Here is a 27,465-nt window from a genome sequence, read left to right on the forward strand (position 1 = left end):
AGAGAGGAAAGCTGATGCCTCATCATCTCAGCAGAATATGATCAGCTGTCATTTCCTGGATTCTCACTCCCCTTCTTCCTTCCCTCCTTCCTGTCTTCCCTCCTCACTTCCACCCACCTATCTCTCTATCAGCTGAGTCAAAGAAACATCTCTTATTCACAGCACTGCATCAGTCTATCCCTCACTCCCTCCCTCACTCGTTTTCCATTCTGCCGCTGCCTCTCTCTTCTTTAATCTCTCCTTCGAGAGCCAGGCAGGATGGTAATTAGAAAGCCAGCGCACACACCAATTCAAATGCACACACACATTCTGACACTCTGCTTTATAAAGCCTTTCATGCACACACACACACACACATGCACACACACATGCACACACACACACACACACACACACACACACACACACACACACACACTCTCCCAGTCTGGGACAGAAAGAGAAAGAAGAGCACAAGAGAATATTAAAGGAGGGAGAATCAATAGATTCATTTCCTGGTGCTGACAGAGGTTGCTCTCTCCCTGGACCCATAATCCTTAGAGTGTGTGTGCGTGTGTGTGTGTGTGTGTGCGTGTGTGTGTGTGTGAGTAAGCAGTACGAGACACACACACACACACACACACACACAGGTGAAGGATAAAGCTGGCCAGGTTATTCTTGCCCCGGGGCAGATCGGAGAAGAAGGAGGGAATATTATAAAAACACACATCCGCTCCTCGCTGACCCCCCCCCCCCCACACCTCTACTGAGAGTCCAGTAGACACAGAGGGAGGGGGGAGGGAGGGTGAGGAAGTGTCGATCTGTTATCTCGACGCCTCGGCTCTCGACTTTTCTGCCAGCGCAGCACGTTGAACTGAAAACCTGAGTGTGCGAGGAGGCCGAGTAAAAAAAAATAAATAACAGCACAGAGGAGGAGGGGCTGAGATGGAAACCAACACTGGTCTGACCGCACCACGACACCGGCTTTCATCTCTCTCCCTCTCTTTCCTTCTCCCATCCTCCTTTCCCCCCTCTGTCGCCTCCCCTTTGTGCTCTCCCTCTCAGCTTTTACTCCTTTTTCTGGAGAACTATCATCGTGGTCTTCTTCAAAGTCACAGCCAGAGCAAAGTTTTACAACTCTGTGTCCTTAAAGGAACACAGATTTTGTGTAATTCCTAAGTTTGTGCTCACTGTGAGGCTTTAGACCACAGCTTCCACCTCAGCTTTGTGGTTTCGGGTAAATGTTGAAGCAAAAACACTGACTTGTGGTTCAGAACACAGCGAGAACGGAAAATCAGTTGTTAAAAATAATTCAGTATTACTTCTTATCTTATCTGCATCTAATTAAAACATTAAAACTCAACATTTGCTCATTGTGGACTTTATGAGCTGTATTTCCCAGGATGCAACATGGTAGATATCTTAATGTTTTATTTGATGAGGGAAAGTGACACGTTCTCCTGCATGTTTTAGATGTTTCCCTGCTCCAACACACCTGATTCTGAAATGAGCAGCTTGTTGTCAAACTCTGCAGAATCCCGAGACGCCAAAATCAATGAGTCTGAGTCTGAACAGCTTTCACCTCACACCACTCCTCTCTGTGAAAGGAGCCAACCGTGATGCCCTGCAGGGAAACAGATCTATTATATCTGTAAATATATGGTTCTACTGTAACTAAGAATCTAAATACTACTCACTGGCCAGCTTTCTGTCTGCATTTCAGGGGAAACATACATGTCACAAGCTGCTGAGTAACAACACGAACACTGTTCCAACATTTCATAGCATATTAAGATAATAGTCACATTTAAATTGCTGTTTTTCTGACAATAACTACAACAACATACTGTTTAGCTGCTTCAGGACAGTCATGTGACCTGGATAACGGAGTGAATATGTTTGCATACTTGGTGAAGAAAGCTGCTTCTGCTTCTGAACAAATAAACTGGCCTTGCTTTGCCTTCAGTGGTCCAATATACTTGCAGATTTAACACCAGAGAGCCAACAGCAGATGTTATATTTGCATCTCTCCAGAGGGCAAAGGTCCAACTGCAACATCTCCATCTCTCTCACTCTTTCTTTCTTTCATGGTACAGATACAAGGACCAGCTGAGAGGGTTCTCTCTCCTCTCACTTGATAATATGTCTATTGTACTACTGCACTGAGTGTTGGCTTGTTATCACGAGAGCTGCACTTTATTCTATAGACTTTTCCTCTGCATATATACAATCGCCAACATTTAGCCTTCATCCTTTTTTGTGCAGCTACATTTGAGTCCGTCTGAAGTGATGTAAGTTGCTGTGTTCCTTCTCCTTGTGTTGTTACAGCTAATAGCTCACAGAAAAAACAGGCAGTGCTAGTAAAGAAGAGGAGAAACCAGTTGACAGGAAAGTTTTTAACATCTGCATCATCAATAATTCATCATTTCCTCGGGTGAACTGTGCTCCACTGCAGTGTGGACAGCAGTGATAACCGTGATGATGGTCACTCACTGAACTTCTAAAAATTTCACTGCCCCATTTGTCACACCATTATGAGAGGGCAGCAGTGGCCTGCAGGGAACAGCCGGCGGCTGCGGACTGGAAGATCAGCGGCCAGGAAAATGAATGGGTGACCCCCTCCTTCCTTCCTCCCGCCATCCCCCCGACAACCTGCATGATGAACCCCAGAACTGCTGCTGCACGACCGGCTGACTGCAGCCGCTCAGTTCGCACAGTTAATGCAGTTCAGCAGTATTGGACAGCTCCCAAATGTGAATGTGAAGCAGGCTAGTGAATAACAGCAGGCATGCTTGCTCGACTTTCCCTGGAAAGATAAAGGTTAGAAAAAGGCTGTGCACAGTTAGGCCGAGTCATTTGTGGGGAGGATGACTGCATCCAGACTTTTAGACTAGTGGGAGAGCTGATTTTAATGAGGGCTCAGAAAAGACAGTCCTGTCTCTGGATTATTAGACTTTGAGTCAGGAAAATAGGTAAAACTCACCAGAGCAGGTGGTTTTAGCACGTGTGCACAGGTTTTAATAGCATTGCTGATTCAAACTTCATTGTCTGTGTGTTAAAATGAAGAAAACTTCTGTTGATAGCCGTCAGCTTGTCCCTCCGTTCCTGCTCAGTTCAGGCAGAGAGCCCTTCATTTCAGAGGTGAGCACCAGACTCACTCCCACACACTCATAAGAGGTGCAGTACTACAAAAATGTTGTGAAGACAGACAGTTTGAGACGTGCTTCGCCCTTTACGTCACCGTGTTTGTGAAGCCAAGAGTCTACGATGACTCTGCCATGCGGGCGGTGGGATGTCAGGTCAACGAAGGCGGGACAAAATGTTTTTAAGAATAAAACATTAGTACTTTTAGATATGACGCCAATTTTCTGGGTTTTCTGTGCAGCTGTTAAAGACAACAAGGCAGAAAAGCTCCCACTTTAAATGGACATCAGCTGACAGCCGAGGTATCACGTCCAACAGCCTCCACATCTCAGCTAATATCCAGTCAGATAACAGCATAGTGCTGGTTTGCATGAATGCAGAATGAACAACTTGTGTCCAAAACACACACACAAACAAACATGAACATGAAGTTTAAGTGGTTAAACATGTAACATGTTAAACCAAATGACTTTAACATTTGCCAGCTTTAACTTCCTGTTCATGTGACATGAGTAGTTTTGATTGCTACAAGCCGTGCGGGTGTTTTTTCCTCCCGCTGGAGATGTAGCCGCTCGCTGCTGAGTCTGTTCAGGGGTGCAAACCTGTAAAATTCATACACACTCACTGCCCTCGACACTTCCTGGGCACGCTGGACTGCAAACTGCTCGGGGAAGAACAGCCGGCGGCTCCACGGCTTCGGGGTCACCAGATTTGTTCATGTACCAGAGTCAGAGTGTAGATATTTTATAAAGCAGGCAGTCTGCAGCCTGTCAGGACTCTGCTGCAGCTTAGTTTATACTGCAGGTAGATAACTGTTACTGCCTGTGACTGTTTTGCATTTTGATTTAAATACCTTAATCATCTGCAGGCCATTTCTATTTCCTGCTATTGTTACTGTCATGAGGCAATATAATACTGTACAAACAAGTTTGTAGATTCTTATTTACTGTCAGAAATACACAACTAGCATCAGCACAGTTATCACAGTAAGTTAATCAACAATACATACTGACTTTATGGAGTTATCAGCTCTACGTAGCATACAGCTTCATATTTCTAGAGGATAATGAAGCGCGTTGCTGTAGTTGCACTCGATACCTGCATAGCGTGCTAGTAGCCGGCGATCCCTCGGTGTGTTAGGTGCCACCTCACCGTCTTCTTAAAAGGTATTACATCACATTACGGAAGCAAACATGCCATTTCATGGGGACTTTAAGGACACCTGAGGTGAAAAACAACTATGTGGTGCTCAGCAAGCGAGGGCCACAAAGTGACAGTAATTACAACAATGGATGTGAAGTGTTGCCGAGTGCAGAGCGTGCCTCGGTACGCGATGATGAACAGCTCGGTGCTGGAGCTGCTCGGAGTCTGTGCGAAGCCCCGGGACCAGACTGCAGAGGCGGGGCGGAGAAGGCAAAGTGGGCGTCATGAGTCTCTTCTATTACAGTGTACAGTGGAGAGGCCAATAACTCTGTCAGAGAGCTCCACTTGTGTTGTAAAATGTTTTGCACTTAAAGTCAAAAGTATAAGTACTGCCACTGAGAGCTAAAATGGGTGCTTTTTACTTGAGTCATGGATTATACAGTAAAGGAGGCAGGAAAAGCCAAAGCGGCAAAAGCTGTGGCTGCCAGTTCACGATGAAATGTGTTCGCTCAGAGAGCTCATGGCCGGCAGGGACGCAGCTCCTGCACTCAGGCCGGATGCAACCGGGGTCTGAAGACCTTTATCAGATACTGCAGTCATGAAAAAGTGAGATAATGTTTCATTTAAGTTCGGTTTGGATTAAATTACAGAAGAATGCAACATCATTAGCAGTGCTGACCTTCAGTTTTTATGTTTTCTAATGTACTTTGGACATTTTTGCTCTATTGTAATAAGTATTAGTGATGAAAACATTATTATTATTAGAACTGCAGCACTGAGATGTTATGCTACCAGTCAGTGCTGCTCTTATTCACCAAAGAGATGCTTTAACAACACAGGGGTTGTTCTTTCCAATGGTAACCTGTTTGCTTTCCAGCATCCTTTTTATCCAAATGAGGCTGATTAGCAGGAAACTGAGAGCTCCTCAGTCCCTCTTCAAGCTAAATCTGCTGGCGGCTCCACTGGAAGCAACTTTGGGGTGTAAATGCCGAGCTCAAGGGAACAACAACAGCTGGTATAAAAGCGGGACAGAGAGCGATTTTGTTTCACTTCCCAGCCGAGCTTAGAGAATCAAACAGTTGACCTTTGAAACACAGGAAAGTCTGCGGCTGTGTGCCCTCAGGCGGCCACAGTGGAGTGAATATTAAAGGAGGAGGGAGGCCCGGCAGTGTCTGTAGTAAATACTGTAGATGCTCAGCTAAACAACTGTATGGCTCCCCCTCTTCTGTTTGCACTGCACCGGCACAGACACGGGGGGACAACAAAGCAAACACAACGTTGAACCCACTTGCATCGCTTCCACAAAACATTTTAAACTATTGTTGTCATGGTTGCAGTAACTGCTTGCTTCAGGGTGGCGAGTCGCCATTTTCATGCTTAAAAAGAAGCCAGCGATCATCTCGGAGGAAATGCTGTGGCTCCAAAACATCATCAAACTGTTTCCTCCGTTGCTGAAGGTGGGCAGGAATAAGTACTGCAAGGGGTCTTTGTGACTAAAGTGGAAAAATATTGTGGTTAATACATCAGTGTTGGGGCATCTGAGGAGATGACAGACGCTGACATTGCTCCGGGAGGACAGGCTCTGAAAGGGCAGCTGTCAGAAGTAACTGATATCTGAGTCTGAATGATGGAGCAGTAATGACACACTCATGGGTGGAGATGAAAGCAAATAAAGCTTTTGCACTGAAGTGGAGGGAGGTCATGTTGCTTAACCTGCTGACACCAGAGAGTCTGCTTGACGAATTCTGCTGTGAGTGCAGCGCCCATCCAGCTGTGGGAAAACCATTAGGTCACCCCCACGAATCTGAAATGATCAATCTGGACCCACTGCACTCCACCGCGTGCTCTCCCCAAAGTGGAGGCTAGAAAACGGCCCCCAGTTTTTAGCTAAAATCAGAATCAGCGCTGAGGTCGTGGACACGCTTCAACCTGTCATCTGTCGGCCCTCCAAATGCTTCGTAATAACACTCAATTATACATCTTGAATGACGTTGCTAGGTGACAGAGCTGGCTAAGTGGCTGATGGGACCGTCCAGTGGTCACTCGGCGCCGTGGAGTCCACACTCGAGTGTAAAACACGCTCTGAAATCCACATCTGGTGATTAAGATGTGCAAATCAAGTTAACAAGCTGCTGCACCGGAGGACTCAGGTTTGGAGACACACCAAAGGTTTCCTTCAGAGTTTCACTGCTCATTTACCGTCTCACAAACAAGCTATTGATTATACATTAGATATTTTTTGCATTAAGTAACTTCTGGCTCATCTGTGTATTTTCTGTCTCCTGTATTTGTTTTCACTGCATAATTTATGGGGTGCTGCCAAGTTCAAGGTCCATTTGCTGCATTGATTCTGTTCCTTTTGGACACTTTTCTGTGGAGTCTTTGTTTTAAAATAGTGGTAAATTATTGCTTTACATTCATCTCAATGTTCTGTCTTGCTTTAATCATTACTTATTTTTATAGTTTTCCAACAGCAGGCTCCCACCATCACTTTACCTTATCTTCTGTTACCACATATCTATTTCTGTGTGACCCCTGACCCCCGCTGAGGGTCCTGAGGGTCCTTTTCCGTGCACGGCTCCCAGCTCTGACGAGACCAGTAAGTTCAGGAGGATTTATAGTTTTCATTAACAGTTGTTTGTTGTGTTCTAGGGAGGATATTTACCTCCTCTGCAAGCTGATAATTGCTAAGAGTCACAAAGAATTAAAGCATTGTTGTGTTCAGAGGTGGATTTTTTTGTGTGTGATTCAGCTCTAGTTGAGCACCACCCATGACGATAACACCGTAATCTCCATGTTTGTGAAAATATATGTTTTTGGAGCTGAAGAAGCAAGCTGATGTAAATCAGTTTCACCATCTTAACTTCCAAAAAGACTTCCTTACAAAGCCTTGAGACAGCCTGCGACACGAGGAAGACCTTGGCGGTAACTACCCACACAGGGATGATATGTGACAGACAGAAATCTCTCTGCCAGCACAAACACATAAGTACATAAACATAACCGACGGCCCGGAGGACAAACATACAGATTCAGACACAAACCAAACACTCATTTGTGAGTCAAATCAAAACAAAAAGAAATACACACACACACACAAACACACAGAATTTGCCTTTGATTGAATTATTGTTTTGCTCTTGTCAGAATCAAGTAATCTCCCAATAAGATGAGAGAGTTCACTGTCACCTTTATCAGTTTAACCTCATCGGTGTCGTCCTGCCAGCCATTACAAACCAATGCTGCACAGACGAACCCCCGGGGGCGTTAGATCACATTATAGTCAAAAATATCAAATATATCAGTCTGAGCTTTTGGGGAATCTGTCTAAAATGATGAATGCATCTGATGTAGAAGTGCATCTATAAAAACGTGGATTCTTGGGTCTGAATGTCATGAAGCTTCAACAAACTGGAACAAGATGATGGAGAGCAAACTGCATGTGTCACCGTCAGACACACTGGAGCAGGAGGATTCTATTTTCTTGGGGCTGAAGACAATGCAGCAGTTATAGTGATTTAAATTCATAGGATGTAAATTAAAAATAATCTCTATTTAGCTTGATTAGCCACCAGGCAGTAACTACAATTACTACGTGTGTATAATCAGAAGCATCACATTTTTTCCTGTGTTTCAGTAACCCCATTACAAGCACGTCCTGATTACATTCAGAGCAGAGGCACAGCAGGGAGGACACGTTATGCAGAGCACGGCTTTGTTTCTCAAAAGTTCACTCGTGATTTGGTGGGTTCGGTGTTTTGTGCACGTCAGGATCGTTCTCTTCTCGGTTGACTTGTATTTAGGATAACACTCATAATTCACATTGGTTTGAAGATTCAAAAGAAAGTCTTTGTGTGCAGACCAGATTTCTCTTCTTCTACGGACACTCTCTTGACCATCAAACACACATCTGCCTCGCACACACACACACACACTCCCTTACCTGTATATGAGGATATCATCTGTGGAGCTGTTGTACTGGATCTGGTACATGCGGACCCCCGGTATGTGGTTCTGCGGGGGCCATCTGATGGTGGCAGAACTCGACGTTAGATCCGACACGCTGACCCTCTGCTGGTCGGACCGGGCTTGACCTCCACTGACGTTGGACTTGATCGACGTGGGGATGTCCGAGGGCCCCGGATCGGGGTCCAGTTTAGGGTCAAAGTGCGGCGAAGGGTTCACGACCAGCTCAACAGGAGCGGTGGCCTCCCCGGCTGCATTAGATGCAATGCACGTGAACTTTCCAGAATCCTAGAAAGAAATGAGAAGACTCAACGTTTATCCTCGCTTTTATACGAGTCATTCTCCACGAAACCAATTATTATGAACTCTTTATGTAGAAGTAATAAAGCATTACAAATCTTACTGTTATGTACCAAAATGTAGTAAAACAAACGGAGCTTGAAGGTGCAGCGTGTAAGATTTATGAGGATCTACTGGCAGAAACAGAACATAATATTTCAAATCTTATCTTGGCGAATATTTAGCCAGACTGGAGGGGATCGTGTGTTTGGTCTTGATTGGACAGATTGCACTGATGTTTTCTGTGCATATATACACTGCCTGTCCAAAAAAAGAAGTCGCCACCTGGATTTAACTAAGCAAATAGGTAAGAGCCTTCCACTGGATAATTACTGCAGTGATGAATATGTTTCAGCTGGCAACAACTTATCTAACCCCAGCTGATGCGGTGAGTAGCTTCTCTTTTCTTAAACAACCATGTCAGAAGACAGATCCTGTGGTCATGGAAAGGGTGTTAATCTGTTTCAGAAGGGTCAAATTATTGGCCTGCATCAAGCTAAGGAGACTGCTGAAACTACTAAAATCGGGTTAAGAACCATCCAACGCATTATTAAAACCTGGAGGGACGGTGGAGAACCATCATCTTTGAGGAAGAAATGTGGTTGGAAGAAACTCTTGGATGATGGTGATGGGAGATCACTTAAACGTTTGGTGAAATCATATCGTAGGAAATCAACAGTAGAACTCATGGCTGTGTTTAATAGTGAAAGTAAGAGCATTTCCACACGCACAATGCGAAGGGAACTCAAGGGATTGGGACTAAACAGCTGTGTAGCCCTGAGAAAACCACTGATCAGTGAGGCTAATTGGAAAAAAAGGCTTCTAATTGCTAGGGAGCATAAAGATTGGACTCTGGAGCAACGGAGGAAGGTCATGTGGTTTTTTTTGGACAGGCAGTGTATCTGCTTATACACTGAAAGACCTCCAGCAGTTGCAGTGATACACAAAAGCCATCTTGGGCACTACATCCATGAGGTTATTGATAAAGATCAGCTCTATGTGTGACTGCAAAGGAGCACAATCGCTTGTTGACTGCTGCAGACGAATATGCCTCTTGGTGTGAATAGCCAGGCTGCCGCTCGCCGAGAATCGACATTATACTGCGCTTCATGGCGCTTCCACCTCCAGTGTGTCCCCGGAGTAAAAAAGTAGATATGAATTATGCTCCACGGAGCTGAAATAACATGCTTTTTCATTACCAGTGGGTTTTTTCTTGGCCACAGTGTTTACAAAGTTCCTCCTGAAGCTGCAGCTGAAGATACTGAACTAGCGAATGCTCCTGCTTTAATTGGCTGCTTTCATTCAGACACGGTGGATTTTGCAAATGCCATTAGGAGCACTATGGGGAGCCAGAGGAAGCTGATTATTACTTATTTATTTATTTTTACAGATTACCTGTCTCATGTACGACTGTTGGGATACACTGACAGTTTCTGCAAATATGACAAAAATATATTTTTCATAAAAATGACCAACTGCTGCTTTAAGAGCTTCAAACAGAGCGTGAAACAAACATACTCCATGACAGTGAAATCCTTCCTGTACCTTGACGGAGGCCTTGAGGATGTCCAGTGAGCCGTTCTCATAGCAGATGGTCCTGGACGTGTTGCCGATCAGCTTCCCATCAGGACTGACCCAATGCGTCGAAGGCTCAGGATCCCCGATGGACTTGCAGCGCAGGCTGACCTCCTGGCCCTCCATCACAAACATCTTGGAGGTGTGGCGAGTTATCATCGGTGGCTCGCAAACAAACTCCTCCTGTGAGAGGAAAGAATATGCATCAGCACACATCAAGTTCCCACAGAAGAGAGTGAAAGTACAGTGCTATCAAAAGGAGAGAGGTCAATTATGGAAGGATCAAAAACAAGTGTACAAGTGAGATAAAATATCTCAGGGATTCACTTCAGAAGAAACAAAAACCCACATTTGCATGTACAGTTTCTCTGACTGGCTTCGAGCGGTGTGCTCTTCTAGCAGCAGACTTTCAGTTGTTTGCACACAAAGATTAAGTGATCCTAGAGTTTTTTAGCCCTTGCAATATTTAAAACCCAACCACTGGCATGTAAGCCGCTGTAAAGCCGGCCAAAACCCTGGTGGAGTATTATTTCTGGGCCAAGCAGGGCCAGCCCAGGCTTACCAGAGCTTACTCATCATTCCAACCACTTTTCTGGGTTCTGGGTCTTGTTACCAGCAGAGATGATTGCTGACCTGATGACCGCTGGGATGTAGCCTCCAATAAAGCAGTAGTGCCTTTCAGTCTTGTATTACACTCTAACCATCAATTTCTCCTGTGAAGCTCGGGGTAAAAGGCTGTGATTGAACCGGGCTGCTCCCCGGTGAGAGCGACTTGAAGTGTGAGAGTGGGAATTTTGTCACCAAAGGGAAAAGCCTATGAATACTCATTTGGTCTTAATGTATATCTGGTGTGTTCAGATCTCCCTCAAGTGTGAGCCGGCGCCAACTTTTGCTTCCATTTCATGATGATGTGTTTTTTGGTTGGACAGGACGCAGTGCAGATGCAATAAGCTGAGCAGCTTTCATCGATGTCAGAGCAGGAATTCCCTTGGCGGCTGATGGCTACCGTCTCACCTCCGATGGATGCAGCGGAGGCTCGCTTGTCCTTGCAGTGGGAAAGAGGCTATTAACTCACCGAGCATTAATATGCCCGGACACTTTGGTGACACAGAGGTCTCCGGATCGACCTCTTTACAAGGATAATCCTCTTATAGTGATCCTACAGCACCTCTCTGAAGGAGGTCCACAACTATTACTCGAGGTGAGGCAAAGGTCTGTACATCATCCTCTCTAAGATGATACCAATTAATCCCATCTTTATCTCAAGGTGCACCTTCACTTATCATTGTAGCTCTCAAACAGCCCAGAGGGGTCGGCCGCTGAAGATCTCCAGGTGAGGAAAACCCTCTATATCATCCTCTTCAGGGTAACGTCTTGGACCACACCACTTAATTCAGCTGTTATCCCTACAAGGATCAGCATAGCTCTGCTAGAGCATGGGAGTATTTTCCCAGCAGGTGTTTAGATGAAGAGCAGATCTGTCAGTGGCTCCTAAACCTTTAGTCCCATCCCATCTAACTGCAGGACGCAGCAACAACACATCTGCAGTGGTTCTTCACTCATGAGCTGCTCTGTAATTATTGTTTTTATTATATGGATCACAGAACAGTAACACAACACGTACCGGTTCTCTCATAAACAATAAATAACATGACAAAAAACTACTCAAACTAACTTGTATGCAGCCTTTTTCTCACCATGACCCATAAATAACACAGGGAGCCATTTACTGCACCTTCTGCCATTAAGCAGAGGCAGGAACAACCAGACTGTGATGCGCACATGTCGCTTGGATCACCATAGCAACATGCATGGAGCACGACAACTCATTTCGCTCAGGGCCAAAGCTATTGATAGGTTGATTGACAGCGAGCTGGATCAGCTGGGTCGTGTGCAGACCTCCCACTGGCAGAACACTGGGACTGCTGGGGTTAATTTCTTTCATTGCTCATATTTTATTTAAACTGTTTTTACGTCCTATTCTAGGTTGCCTTTGTAACGTGTCCGCTGGGACTTCTGATGAAAAACAGCTTTGCTGCCACATTTGCAGTAATGTTTATTAATGTGCACTGTCCAACGTGAATAGACCAATAAATAAATAAATGTGTGTGTTTGTGTAAAGGCCACGAGGGACCACATCTGCTTCTTTCTTTGTCCCTCATGGCTTCATTTTACCCCGTACTCAATTAGCTTAAAACAGATCCTGGTTATTTGCTGCAACACAAACTGGAACCTTTCATAACTCTGCAGTATGATTTAAGGCAGACATACAGAATAAAATGTCACGGTTCTGGTGCATTTTTGCATATCGTGACTCCAGGACTCTTCACACTTTCACCCAAAGGTTCACTCCTCGGTGACGCCAACCATCTGTCCCGCTCAAGTGTCCTTGAGAAAGAAAGAAAGCGGCCATGCATCCACAGAGGACACCCGAGGAAAAACACGTCCTGCTACAGGGTTTAGTGGATTTTGACACCATAAACACACAGAATCGAATTTCTGTGACCAATATGGAACATTTTGATGGCAGATTTGCGTCAGGAGGACGTAGGAGGACTCCTGTTATAAAGAGGCACCATATTTCTGTTATTATGAAACAAGCTCAGCCAGCAGCCACTAGATGTCATCATAAAAACTTTAGATTACACACACAGAGTCAAAGCAGGCCCAGACCTGAATGGATCCTGGTGACAGGATGATCCAGACAAAGAGCGGCACAGGAAACACCCACTGGACCTTAAATCACTGTAGTCATGAATCTTCCTCTATAAATATCATATTCTTTGTGACGCCTGAATCATTTCTGTGATTTAAAATGATCTTTGTCTGCGTCATTTAACCATATAGACAGACAAACAGGCAATAAGTTTGATAATACACAATTTCTCCTGTATTTGGATATCACTTTATCTTTATATTACAGCTAACAATAACTCTGCTGTACCAACCCAGTATCAAGTACAGGCTCAGCCTCAAAACTGTGGCATCAACTATAAATATGCAACATCTGGTTATACTTTCAAAATAAAGGCCAACAAAGGTTTAGGAAACAACAGCTGCTTTGGCTAAAATAAGTACATCAGCAAAACTGCATGGTTTGGTTAGAGGTTGTTAGTTACAGGCGTGAACTTCAAATAACTCAACACTGACTTTTTGTTTCATACACAAACCCTCTCTGTCTCCTGTGTAACAGTCCTGTCTTTGACCCGTCCACCCTCCTCCCTGGACGAACTTTATCACTACTTGTCGCTATGTTTGTCCTCTGCTGTTATAACCGTCCTCTGCTGGTACTGTGTCGTCATACATGCGTGTTCTTTGCATGCTTAGGTGAGGCAAATAACGAGCCTGACACGGTATCCTCTAAATCAGGGGTCACCAACCTTTCAGAAACTGAGAGCTACTTCATGGTACTGAGTCAGACGAAGGGCTACCAGTTTGTCACACTCCTCTGAAATAACAAATTAGCTCAGTTTGCCTTTAGTTATATATTATTATTATTATTATTAATGATACTCATCTATGTGAAGACACTGATCACGTTAGTGATTTCTCACAATAATTATCAACAATGACTTAAGGGGGGAAACAGATAAAATCAATTACACATTTAATTTCTATTAATCTCAGCAATTATTTCAATTTTCAGATGATCACTTCTACAACATTTCATAGAACAAATGTTCCATTTTCACTTCCCACTGACAAAGAGCCTTTAAACACATCAACTATGCTGCAGCATGTTTGAAAAAGTTATCATTAAGTAATGTTTAAGAAAAATCAACTTTCATATTTTTAAATAAATCTTACCACATTTTAAACTAATGAACAAATCTGCAGCACTTTTAACAAAATTATATCTGTTTACATTTCATGAACACACTTTTGAATTGAACACAATTAAAAATCAATATTTTTATTTACCGTTGCCATGACACCGCCATGTTGCCCCTGACAACATCTGGTGTCTGTTTGAAAATGTGGAGCTCTAAACGAGGCTTCGGCTGCTTGTTGGGATTTTTCCTCCGGCCTGGTGAAAACAGACTGCTGCTTACCCAAAGCTGCCTTCAGCTCACGGGCTGTTTCTGCCCGTAGCTTCCCGGTGGGCAGTTAGCATGCTAGTTAGCATGGCAGTTAGCATGCTAGTTAGCTCTGTGACCCGTAGTGAAGTGTCTCTCCACATTGTGCCGCTTTGTCGTCGCCCCGCAAATGAGACACACGCAGTTTTCTTTCACAGTAATAACAAAGAACTCTTCCTCCCACTCACTGTGAAAATGATGAGCTTTCTTTCTTTTTTTCTGCCATGTTTTTTGGGTTAGAAACCGCATTCAGCTCCATCATCTCCGCTGCTCCCGCTAGCTTACTCTGCACGAGCGCCAGTTTTGTCATGCGCACAACACTGACCTTTGACCTGGAAGAGGTCAGAGTTCACCTAAAACTATCTAAACTAATTCTTTTATTTTCATTTTCAAATCTATATAAATACAAGTGTGATTAAAAAAGAATAGCAACAGAAAAAAAATTAAATTTTAGATGCAGCTCACTGTTGAGTTGTGCTGTTTTTAGAACAGGCCTGCGGGGGGCGACTCATGTGGTCCTTGGGGGCGACCTGGTGCCCGCGGGCACCGTGTTGGTGACCCCTGATCTAAACTAATTCTTTTATTTTTAAGATATTGTCATTTTCAAATCTATATAAATCAGGGGTCACCAACCTTTTTGAAACTGAGAGCTACTTCATGGTACTGAGTCAGACGAAGGGCTACCAGTTTGTCACACTCCTCTGAAATAACAAATGAGCTCAGTTTGCCTTTAGTTATATATTATTATTATTGATTAATGATACTCATCTATGTGAAGACACTGATCACGTTAGTGATTTCTCACAATAATTATCAACAATGACTTAACAAGGGGGGAAACAGATAAAATCAATTACACATTTAATTTCTATTAATCTCAGCAACTGTTTAAATTTTCAGATGATCACTTCTACAACATTTCATAGAACAAATGTTCCATTTTCACTGCCCACTGACAAAGAGCCTTTAAACACATCATCAACTATGTTTGGAAAAGTTATCAATTATTTACTGTTTAAGAAAAATCACCTTTCATATTTTTAAATAAATCTTACCACATTTTAAACTAATGAACAAATCTGCGGCATTTTTAACAAAATGATCTCTGTTTACATTTCATGAACACACTTTTGAATTGAACACAATTAAAAATCAATATTTTTATTTACCGTTGCCATGACACCGCCATGTTGCCCCTGACAACATCTGGTATCTGTTTGAAAATGTGGAGCTCTAAACGAGGCTTCGGCTGCTTGTTGGGATTTTTCCTCCGGCCTGGTGAAAACAGACTGCTGCTTACCCAAAGCTGCCTTCAGCTCACGGGCTGTTTCTGCCCGTAGCTTTAATGCAATGCACCACTACAGGGAAGAGCCATACCCCATAGTTGCTAAAGAGGGGAACAAGCACTGGCCCCAGGTTCTGAAGGGTCAGACACATGACGATCAGGTGGGACGTTTATGGCAAGAAAGCACAAGTGCGCTTACATGCACTACATTACACACCTCATAAACTACATTTCACACCATATACTGGGAGCTCCAAGGACAAGGCTTTGACCTTTGAACTGGAAGAGGTCAGAGTTCACCTAAAACTATCTAAACTAATTCTTTTTCTATTCTATTCTATTCTATTTTTAAGATATTGGGCTGGTGGAAGGCTGTCATTGTAACGGCAGGATGAGATAGCTGCAGGGGAGGGATGCTCTCAGAATGACTCTATTGTAAGAAGCACGCACATGATAGGAAAAGGTCACCAGGGAGGATACTTTGTTTACAGGTGCGGCTGCTGGATGGAAGGTCGTGATGCCAAGAGGCTGGGACCAGCCTGTGCACCAACGAAGGGAGGGCCAAGTCTAAACCGCGGTTACTCCCCAACTAGACAACCAATCAAAAATAATTGTATTCTTGCTGGAATGTATATACTGTTACTACATATGTTTTCCGGGGCTCACTCTGGGACCTGTTGGCTGCAGACTAACAGCTTGCTGACTGATTTTCAGAGCTCAGACTGAGTCCTTGATCAAGCTCAATACTTATAATTCACACAGAAAATAAAACACCTTAAATGAGAGAAGTTGCCTGTCCTTCATCGAAAAAAACGCGACAGTAGCATTAATGCATCTCTGTAGTGACGTCAACAAACCTCTCTTATGGTCCAGAAGTATTTGCCAGCCAGGTCTTTGGGTGATGCGCAGGTCTCCAGGTCGTCCTCTCTGGTGAGCCTCCGAAGCCAGACCAGCTCACAGTTACAGTGCAGAGGGTTCCCACCGAAGCTCAACACCAGCGCTGTGAGAGGAGAACCCTTCATCTTGGCGTACACCGGGATCCGCAGGAACAACGGGTCCGGGGGAATCTTCTTCAGCTTGTTGGACGTCATGTCGAGCCTGGTGGTGGAGACAGAGACGCACTCTTACAGGGGAGAGCAAAGGGCAGAGCTCGTTGTCCTTTTGAATCCGTTTTAAATGCAATCAATACATTTAATGCATTCTTTCAATTGTTTTAAGTTACACAAGTTATAAGGAACTTAGCACAAAGGACAGTCAACCAAAGATCCAATAAAAACTCCAGAACTGACAGATAGATGATGATTTATAGCTAAATGACCACATCTATCTGTATCTGATATATCATTTATTCTATTGATATAAGAACCCAAAGATACACATGAAGCCAGCAAAATGAGCAAATCAATAATGTTCACAGGGCCATGTCTTCAGCGTTTCCTTGGATGTCGGAGTCAAGTTCCTCAAAAGTAGATTATATTCTACAATTACACATTAATTACACGTGGTGAATTATGAATGCAGATTCTAAATTATACTGTCAAATCTGACTGCTTTAGGGGGGAAAATGATTAACTCATTTCTTAAACCAGACAACAATAGATGGATTTAAAATTCCTCCACCGCAAGTATATTTGCGGCTTTGTGGTGGAGGCTATGAAAGCAGCTTGACTGATTAGCGGGAATTTGTGGTAGGCAGAAAATGTCTACAGGTGAGATACGAGGAGGGAAAAGGTGAGGTGAGAGACAGGATTTAGACTTTTCCCCATCTGTCTCTATTAGACTGGAGCTGAAAGAGTCGTAAACATTAACTAAAGCTGAATAAATCCACTGACTGATGTGCTGAAAATATCTAATTAAAGCAGGAGAAGATGGAGCAGGTCGACGGACACTAAAAGTAAATCACAAATCACCAGCAGACTAATGAGATCCAACTGTGGACAAATATTCCAGAGTGTGTTTTGTGTCATTCACCGTCTCTGGGAAGTAAACACTCATTTGGTCGCCCAAACACTGGACCGGATGGCTGCTAATAATAATGGTGGTGATTCAAGCATTTCGCTGTTGTCAGCAACCAAAAACAGGAGAGCCCATTCTCCCCCGAAGTCCCTCCAGGAACACTGGGCAACAGCGATGACTTAACAAGAAGGTAATAGCTGTTGAGAGCAGCAAGCATGCCGCACTTTACAACTTTCAATTATGTTACTTCATGGGCAGCCGCCTTGTGGTGTAATAATTTGTGAGTGTGTGTGTGTAAATGCACCTGTGCACACGGACACAGTTACACCAGCTGCTCCATAAGTTTTTTGTCTCCAGGGCAAAAATAATCTATTATAGCCTTTTTAATAAATGCATGACTGTTTATGTGGAACCTGCTTGGGTTTTCCCGCTTTCAAATCAATGACTGTTGTTCATCGGGACATAAATTGAAATTGATTACTGATAATGGGGTTCAAAATGTTATTTTGTGCCAGCAGAGTAAAAATACTCGGCACACACATGCAGCAGCAACAATAAATGCATACAAATAGGAAACAAACAGGGTCCTTTAAATAGGGAGGTGTTGTAGGTTAAACAGTTAAACAGAATGTGCACATCTCAGCGTACTACTCCAATGTTTTACCTTTTTATTCCACTGCTGTTTGCACATTTAGCAATAAGCTCTTGGTAAAAGCTTTAAGCACAACGTTGACTGACTTGTCTTAAGCTTTTAGTCACATCTCATGGCCTTCCACAGTCAGTCAGGTGGTTATTAATACTGCAGGGCTGAGATCGTCATCACTGTCGTGGTTCAAAGATGGTCTTCAGCTTCGTACTTGAAGCTTTGACCCCTTTCCCAGTCAGTGCTCTAACAGGTTGCATCCTTAGGGTGCACCAGCAGGGACTATGTAGTGCTGAATGGTGTTACTGAATATCCCTTGAAGGTGTTCTGCTTCTGGAGGCGTGGTGTAAACACAAGGCAGTTTGACCGTGTGTTGAGAACTTCAGTCTCTTCACAACTCTTGATTTTTGAGTGTCATTCAACAGCATCCTGAGGGACGATAATGTTCTACCCCTGATCTATAATGTCGTGTTCCATACACCCTGAACCATAACCAAAACACAATAGGAGTCTTCAGTGTGCTGGCAGTCATCTTGACTGAGAGAAAACTTGATTTTCTCCAAGAGGTAATGGCTCAGTTTTGCAGGTAATGACTGGACTCATGGTGAGTTAAAGGCCCTGTGATTTATCTGCAGAGTCGGACAGCTAGGACATCCAGTGTAAATGAAATGTATGAGCAGAAAGCAGGAATAAGAATTCAGTGTTTCTGGTCCTGCTCTCCTGTACTAATGCCTGAAGTCTCAGATTAATGTTTAAACTAGTGCACAGTGAGTTACTGCTTTAAACATGATGTAATAAAAACATAAAAGCAACTTTTTCATGATTTATTTCTTAGATTTTTATGAAGAATGGTTTAATTCTAGAGAAAAATAAAGCGTCCTGGTGTAATGTGGGCAATATCAAGTTTAGAGCAGAGCAGCAGTCTGATGTCACTGCTTCAAATCCCCATTCTGTCTTCAAATCAGTAAGGCCTGTAACATTTGCCATCATCTCCTATCGACGTGCCCTCGGGCCAGAAGCCGAGCCTCAGCTGCTCCAGTGGACCGGCCCGGTCGTACTGGGCAGCTCCCACATATCAGACTGTGGAGCACACTGCAGCTGAACAGGAGCTTCCCTCCAAAGTGAACCGAGCCTCGAAAGCTCAACCTCTCTTAATGCGAGGTCTTACATCGAGGATTTGCTGTGTGATTTCACTTGTATCCCGTCTAAAGCTTTAGTTTTATGTCTAATTGGTTTGAAAATCAACTCTGTGGAAAAAGCTGTTCGTCTGGGAGACTGGCACAGCTGAACAAAACATGATTCGAGATGGTTTTATTTTAATTCTGATGCTTCAGTCAAAATAAAAATTCCCTTTAAGGAGATGTGCTCCCAGAAGACACGAGCACTGAAGCTCTTTGAAGAGTCTTTTATTTTGGATCCATTCAAATATCTCTTGTCTCTGGAAGATGTGGAGCTCATGTGCAGAATCAGTTGCAGCTTTTTACATATTCTTCCAGTAATAATTATACTCATTTATTATGCAACACTGCAAGTGAGAATTTGTCTCCACGAGGCTCATGCACAGCGCTCGTGGTTTTGGCGTCTTCCTCAAACACATTACGCTAAAAACAGTTTTCAAAGTCTTACAGGATGACTAACAAGGCACATAAATATATACAGAAGTGGGGCAGATACATCTCCACTATGAGTACATGAGAATTGTGGGAGGTCTTTTCCATTTTTACTGTTATTATTTGTTTATTTGTTTATTTTAGTTTTGGTAGCAAAGCCATACGGACTGAGTTAATGGTCTCCCTCTGGTTGTGGTGGGTTGGTTGCTGTTGGTAATTGCCAGCTGTATAATTGATTGTTTATACAAAACTGTAACTTTTTAACGGAAAATAATAAAAATACAAGTAAAAAACCAACCAAAAAAAAAACGTTTTCATAAAATGCACAGGCTGTAAGGGACCAGGGCTTTAGTGAAGAGTTGCTATAATTTTAAACTCTATTCTATTAATTAATTACATTATTATCGTTATTATTGTTATTGGTACTAGTAGTAGTAGTAGTAGTAGTAGTAATAATAGCTTTTTTGCATACTGCGTCTCTTAACAATGTTAGAAAATATAAAATACAGAAATATAATTATGAACTATTTTTGTTGTGAGTTTAGAGAGCAGATTTAAAAGCAGTGACAGATTTAACAAACCTGATCCCAGCAGGTGAGCAGAGTTTAGGGGGCCGGACTACAAAAACCTGAAGGGCCACTATCAGCTGATCTGAGAGGGTGTCCAGGCTCACACGGTGTTATCAGATCTTCAATATAATTATGGACCCAGTTAAAGCTGCATTGACTGTTTTTGACATACATAACGAGAACCGTTCCCTATTTATGTACGTACTGCATACCTACATCAGTAACGTGTGTTGACCATCACCAACTCCTGAGAAAAACACTTAGAAGCTGAATGTTCAACTGTCTTCACCATCTCTAACCTGCCGGGTGCTGAGCAGGCAGTGGATACTAGTAGTGGGCACTGTGGGTTTATGAAGGCTTGTTGGATGGAAAAACTGCCTGTGGGGTTTGGTGAAAATGGCTGAGACTGCAACATGCAGTGTGTGTGTGTGGTAAAACTAAAATGATGAGTTTAAGGAGGCCAAAAACATCCATCAAGCCGTAAACATGGCTGCAGCTGAACGTTATACTACTCCCCTCTGCAGCGCTGAATGTTTACTGCACTCACCCTGGTGAGACAGTCTGCCTGGCCGTGGATACAGACTTTTTTTTTTTTTTACTGAGAGGCCAAAATGTGCTGAAGGTGCATCCAAGTGGAACGTGAAGATGTGGAGGGAGTCATGGAAATAGTTTAATTGGGAGGTGAAGCCAAAAGTTAGCGTTTGGCGAAATGGCCTCTCTGATGCCGCAAACGTTTGATGGGCGACACGATCCTGACCTGGCCAGTTTGTGCAGGTTGGAGAAGATTCCCTCGGGGACGCTCTCTATGAGGTTGTGGTCGAGGCTGAGGGTGTTGACGCTGACAAGCAGGGCGATGGTCTCCCAGGGGATGTCCACCAGGTTGTTGTAGCTCAAATCCAAGTCCTCCAGAGTTTCCAGGAAGTCCTGAGGAGAGGAGGCGGGTGGAAGCAGAGGCGGTGAGAATAATCAAAGATGCACACAAAGCAAAATCCACAGAAAAAACATTCTGGGCTTTAATGGCTTCATGTCTTCCTGTCGAGAATGGGGGACAGGAGGAAGGATGAAAGGAGGTAAGAAATGAAAAATACAAAGGATGGAAATGTGGAGAGGGGGGCAGAGGACAAGAGGGAAGGAGAGCAGGGTGAGAAGAATAAGTGGAGTGGGATAAAGTAGAGACAAGACAGAGAAAGAAAGAAATGGAGATCAATTAAAGAAGTCAATGCTTTACATTCAAAGGTTGCTGTTTTCTGTAATTGCCTGCATACAATTATAATCAGTATACTATTGAAATGCCCGAGTCAGCGTACATTAACAATGACCAAGAATACAAAGAGGGAGATGTGGGGGGTAAGAGAAAGGGGGGAGGGGGTTGAAGGACAGAGATAACAGCCTGTTGATCAGCCAAAGTGTTGTTGTCATTGCTGCAATTGCTCTCATTATTCACACAATCCAGACACTGTTTGAATGTCACAATGCTTCAATTCCCATCACAATAATCTGCGCTTTATTGCTTTCTGAACAAAAGGGCCCTCATTACTTAATGAAAGGAAATCTAAAGAGTTGTGAGGAGGGTTTCAAAGTGCCCCCGTGAGCAGAAAATCAGTCATAAACGGCCTGAAATTCATGGGTGTCCTCCCCCCTGCCGGTTTGGGTCCAAATCGCTGAAAAATGACTCATGTTTACGTTGCGTTTCAGGGTGGATGGATGGTGTATGAAGCATCTGGCGTTGACACTTGGGGACTGGTTTTCTCCTGCCAACAGTCCTCGTACCCAAATGACAAGATAGATTAGTCAGTGGCTTTAAAAATGACTCACATGAGTGTTTTCTGATCTGACGTCCCCGTGGCTGAGGGCTGATGTCTGGTTAAGTTTAAGCAAATAAAATGATTTGAAGCAATATTTTAGAGATGGTGCTATTGCATTCAGACTCATAGATGCAAATGTAGCGACGCTGCGTTCATGTTTCATGAAGGAAAAGAAGAGACTGGAGGAGAATAACGGTCAGAATTGGAGTTCCTGGTAAATGAAGAAACAAACACTCATTGATAGTTTTCTTTCTTTAAACAATGAGTTCAAACGTTTTGACGTTTTACAACATCTCATACGGCGACTATGTTGTGTTTAGGGTCAGTGAAAGGAGCTAGACCATGACTAAGGTTTGGCAAATAGAACTTTTTTAGGTTTAGGCATGGTTATAACTGTACAGTTAAGAAAGAGGTGTTTGCCTGTCCTCACCAGGGTGCCCCCTTCACGTCCCTACCTTCCACCTTGCAAAGAGCACAGTACTTCTAGTATTGGAACCAAAGATGGAACTGGATGCAAAGTTTGTGATGCTGAACCATCAAATATGACCATAACGAACATGTGAAACAAGCTGTGGCTGTAACATCGCCACCTAAACTTAATTCATCCCTAAAGGAGAACATCTAGTTTAAATGACACTGCAGAGTAATCCATTGAGGGAACTGCACCCGGTCAAAGCAAAGTGACTAAAAGTGTCTTGTTTTTGTGTTATTCTGAGTGTTTGACAGCGTTATGGAAAAGATCCCGACAGAGTGTAGACCTGTTAGATCCTTTTTATTACATCGCTATCTTCAAACACACCAGACTCCATTGACAAAAACAGTCATTTAACCTCATAGAACAAGGACTTTGTGTGACTTTGGTGTTAGTTTGTATCTGAAGTGAGTCTGTTGGGGGCCAAACGTTGTTCCCAAAGAGGCTGCGGTGATGTAATGGACCAATTCAGAAACTTTCTGCACCACAAAGTAAAGTAAAACTTTCTACTAACTACTACTGGGCCCTAATGGTACGTAGGGCTCCTTCAAACAGCCAGTGTGATTCTCTGTTTGATCCTTTTTTTTAATTTTGTATTCTCACCTATTTGTCATAATGAGGAGGATTATTGCTACCAAAGGAAGCTCCTGACGTTTAGAGGTTCCATTTTGTGTTTAATCTTCGTTATATTCACGGTCCAGTTAGAGAAATATGGTATTTAAAAATCTGTGCAAAATCTTAGCTGAGTTAAAGGGCGGAGGGATAAAGGCAGGAAATAAAGAGAGAAAAGGGAGAGAGAGATCACGACATAGTAGGTGAGAGATGAAGAGAGCTTTCAGGCTGAGGTTCAGAAGGTCCGGTCCATTAGCGAGTGCAGAGTTCACGTCACTCTGCTTTCCCTTCATGAAAGTCCTGCAGAGGTCTGAGAGCCGGTCCTGAGGGGACACTTTGGTGCTTAAGCACTGGGCTTTTAATGAGCCGAGAAAGGACGGCGTCATTTAATGAAAACAGTTTATTTTAGGGTTGGGCTATTAAAAGGGCGTCCAGCTGAGCAGTGCAGGCAGAGCTGGCCGGTTCTGTTGGACCTCTGAGTCGGAGCCAGAAATGTGCCGTCGTTTTCACACAGCACTTGACCCTCAGCGCCACACAGCTAGTCTGAAGAACTTTAAATGACTTTGCAATAACTTTTTCGAACTGAGAATCTTGGCAAATGGCGTTTTTATTTACTCGGAGTGCTTGGATGATGAATCGTGAGGTCTGTTGGCAGCACTGGTCCAAATTTGTTGGATTTAACATTGACTTTAGTTGGTGCAGAGCTGGTTTTCCTGGAGGACATCACACAAACACACACTATACTGTATACTAAAACTGTGAAAGACTAATTCTATGTTGCATACTGGCAAACCAAAACTCAATTTGTTGCACAAAGATTAGCTTTAAATTGAAATGATAATTCACAGCTGATTAGGCCCCGAGGGCAACTGGGTAATTATGTCAATCTACATTTATTTAACTAACTAGTTTGTGGTCTGATTGTGAATTAAAAGTAAAGACCAGAGACCACAGGTGTAGTGGTGAGAAGGGTGCAGGTGTGGTGTTCGGACCTGAAAGGCTCCCTCCGATATGCTGTGCAGCTGGTTGTTGGCCAGGATGAGGTGCCGCAGGTTCACCAGGCCCTGGAAGTGGGAGTCGTCCAGGGTGGTGAGGCGGTTGGCGTCCAGGTGGAGAGCGTGGAGATCCTGGAGGTCGGCAAAGGCGTACGGCCGGATCTGGCTGATGGTGTTCCTGCTCAGGGTCAGGTGGATCTGTGCACACACACACACACACACAGAGAAAGGTGAGATTATTATCTCTCATTACGCAGCACCGCCTTCTGTATGTTTATAAAGCAATCTTCCATCAGCTAATTAGCTGACATCCCTCATTACGTGGCGTTCTGGTAATTACCACACAAGGTCTAGAGCATAAACCCATTCAGCTGTTGTGCTCCTTGAGACTGGAGTTTAAAGAGTCTTTCAAAATGGGTGCCTTAATATAATAGAATAATATGATAATGTTATCACTTGCATTGATGTGTGATGTTTTTTACATTGGTTATGATATAATATATGATATAATAGTTTATTTATGATTATTTTTCTGTGAATACCTTACTGGGTTTTCCCTGTTTAAATAAAGTTCAAATAAACAAACAGATGAATACATAAATACAATTGTTTGGAAACTACAGGACTTTTTTCAAAGCTCTATAAGATGATTTGATTTTTTTAAATTATCTCCTGAGCCATAATTTCTGGAAATAATAGAGATGAGATGTTTTACTTGAGAATAGTTCAGCAGGTCGGACACTCAAACACTTTAAACCAGCAGGCAGCAAGTCGCCTTTCATTAATGATAATATTAGTAATTAATACTAGCACACAGTTGGCTCAGTTAAGGAATTATAGATAAAATGGCTGATAATAAGTCTGGGCTTCATTAGCAGGCAGCCGTACTACTACTGAGGTCAGTAATATGGGATACCGTAGGTGTGAAGAGGAGGAAACACACTCTATTAACACCTGAGAAAAGGTCGGTCATTACCCACACGTTTATAATCCTGTTTTGGAGAAGCGCCGTGATCACCGGAGACATCTGTGGCGCTCTGTCACGCTCACCGCCAAATGATTAAAACCTCATTTCCCACGCTGCCTTGTGTGTGAGCAAACATCATCTGTGCTGTTGTGATCACACTGGAGAGGAAACTTATTTTTCAAACACTAAGGAAGTCTCCAGCTGTGATGAGCGCCTCTATTTGCCGTTTAAATATCACGTTGTTGGCATTTTTCTTTTCGCGCTGTGCGCAGTGAAGCCTCGCTGCCACTGCTACATGATTATTAGTGGAATTAATTGGTGGAATCCGTAAAAATATCAAAGATTTCACCTCCATCAATATGTTGTAGTGGAAGGAGCAGATGTTCCCAATGTTTTCTGCGTTCAGCGTGGAAAAAACACCAAACTCTCCTCCACGTGTTGGCTTCAGTTTCTTATTTTCTTTCTTATTTTCACTGGAAAGTGCACCCAGCACCCAGAGCTGAGCTCTTCTCTTTAATCAGAGAGCTGAACGCATGAAAAATCTCCATTGGATATTATTACACCATCAATCATCACCCAGAAGTTCCTCTGAACTGAAGTGATGCAATTTACTCTGTTGGTGTTCACAGTCTTCAAATAGTGATGTCCTACATTCCTGAGAATGCCGCCTCCGGCTTACAAATGCGGGTTAGAATTTGCTGCTAAATAACAGCTGATTGACTGCAAGAAAACTATAGAAATAAATATATGTAGAGCGTTCGATGACTTCTTAGAGACACAGCTGGTATTATATCAGACTGACAGCAGAGCCACTGATGCTGTAGATGTTTCTGTCCAAAAGTCACACAAATAAATGGTTGCGACTGTTTTTCAGCCCATTAATCAATCGGCCCGTTATCAGATGCTATCACTACCGTAAGAAAGCTTCAGATGGGACCGGCACCTACCAGGCGTTAACGGACCTACAGCATGTCGCCATGGCACAGAAACATGTGATCGACGGTGTGAATCACTGTGAATGTTGTGTCAGTGCTTGGTTGGGTGTAGGCACTACCACTATCACTACCACTACTATCAGGTCATCATCTATGCATTGATCCATCAATCTTGAGTTTAAGTTCATAGCACTGTTACGATGTTCTTTCCAAATATTTGGAAAAATGGATTTCGATGCTTTGGCGACGCTGCACTTGAAGCTTTAAGGCCAGTAAAGGCCTTTGAATTGAAGCTAAATTAAAAAGAAAAAACAAATGCTTTCTTCTGGAGAGCCAAATCTTATTTCACTTGTCCTCAATAACCCCATCGAGCTTTTATATAACTTAACAATACTTTGTTCCAAATGGAATGACAGAAATCGTTGACTGAGAGCTGAGCTCTAACCAGGCTGGACATGTTGGCGAAGTCGCGGTGCCTCAGCGTTGTGATGAAGTTGTCCATCAGCCTGAGCTCGGCCGTCTGGCGGTCGATGTTGGGCGGGACGAAGAGGAGGCCCGTCTTGGCACACAGCACCGTGTAGGACGGCAGCAGGTTCTGGCAGGTGCACCGCTTCGGACACAGCATGGAGGAGGAGCAGGGCGGGAGGGAAGACTGGAGGATGAAGAGGAGAAGGAAGAGAGGGCAGACCAGCGAGGAGGCGACGTCCATGGCTGCAACACAGACAGAGAAACCACAGCGGACGTCAGCTCATACACAAGCCTCTTAAACTGGGTGCTGATGATCCTGCAGGGGGCTGAAAACGACCCCCAGGGTTCCTGCTGTGCTTAGATCTTAAAATGTCATGTTTTCCCAGAATCATCACTCCCAGATTTGATTTAAAGACTTTGTTATTGGGACAAAGATAGTCATCTTTCCCCCACTAACGCTGCTGCATGCCTCTATATGTGACGATTATTCCTCACTGTGACACAGCGTGTGAGAGCGCTGCTGCAAATGTGAAGTTCCATCACAGATGTGAGATACATTTGGACATTTTCTGGGCTTTCACAAACAGTTTTGCAGCTTGTACCAACATAGAAACCCTCCCTTTATGAACGATTTCTTGGACTGTGGAGATTACTCAAGAAAATATTATAAATTATCAATGTTTTATGACAAAGAGGTGGATGGATAACGAGTGGATGGAGGGTTCCCAGGGTGCAGCCAGTGTTTTTTCTGTGAGAGTAAACAGTACTTATATCATCCATTATGCTCACTGCACTCTCATGATTACAAACTACAGAGAACATTAAAGAACACAGATTATCCGCAGCCTGGTTGTCTGTCTCACTTCATAAATTTCATAGATGTTCTTGTGCATAAAAATGAGACCAAACCAAGTTTTCCAGCCAAG

At 43.5% G+C, this 27,465-nt stretch overlaps 1 protein-coding gene across 1 annotated transcript in view; it reads right to left on the reverse strand.

Annotated features, from left to right (window-relative positions):
- LOC139199929 (leucine-rich repeat and fibronectin type III domain-containing protein 1-like protein) overlaps positions 1 to 26,780 on the reverse strand; it is a 42,184-nt gene extending 15,404 nt beyond the window's left edge. Inside the window, exons 1-6 of the mRNA XM_070829132.1 lie at positions 26,517 to 26,780; positions 24,167 to 24,367; positions 21,043 to 21,209; positions 16,365 to 16,605; positions 10,117 to 10,329; positions 8,210 to 8,520 (exon numbers count right to left, since the gene is read on the reverse strand). Of these exons, the coding sequence (XP_070685233.1) occupies positions 8,210 to 8,520; positions 10,117 to 10,329; positions 16,365 to 16,605; positions 21,043 to 21,209; positions 24,167 to 24,367; positions 26,517 to 26,780 (1,397 nt within the window). The remainder of the gene's footprint in view (positions 1 to 8,209; positions 8,521 to 10,116; positions 10,330 to 16,364; positions 16,606 to 21,042; positions 21,210 to 24,166; positions 24,368 to 26,516) is intronic.
- Positions 26,781 to 27,465: the final 685 nt, after the last annotated feature.

The sequence above is a fragment of the Pempheris klunzingeri genome, chromosome 4 (assembly GCF_042242105.1).
Source record: "Pempheris klunzingeri isolate RE-2024b chromosome 4, fPemKlu1.hap1, whole genome shotgun sequence".
Classification (NCBI taxonomy): Eukaryota; Metazoa; Chordata; class Actinopteri; order Acropomatiformes; family Pempheridae; genus Pempheris; species Pempheris klunzingeri.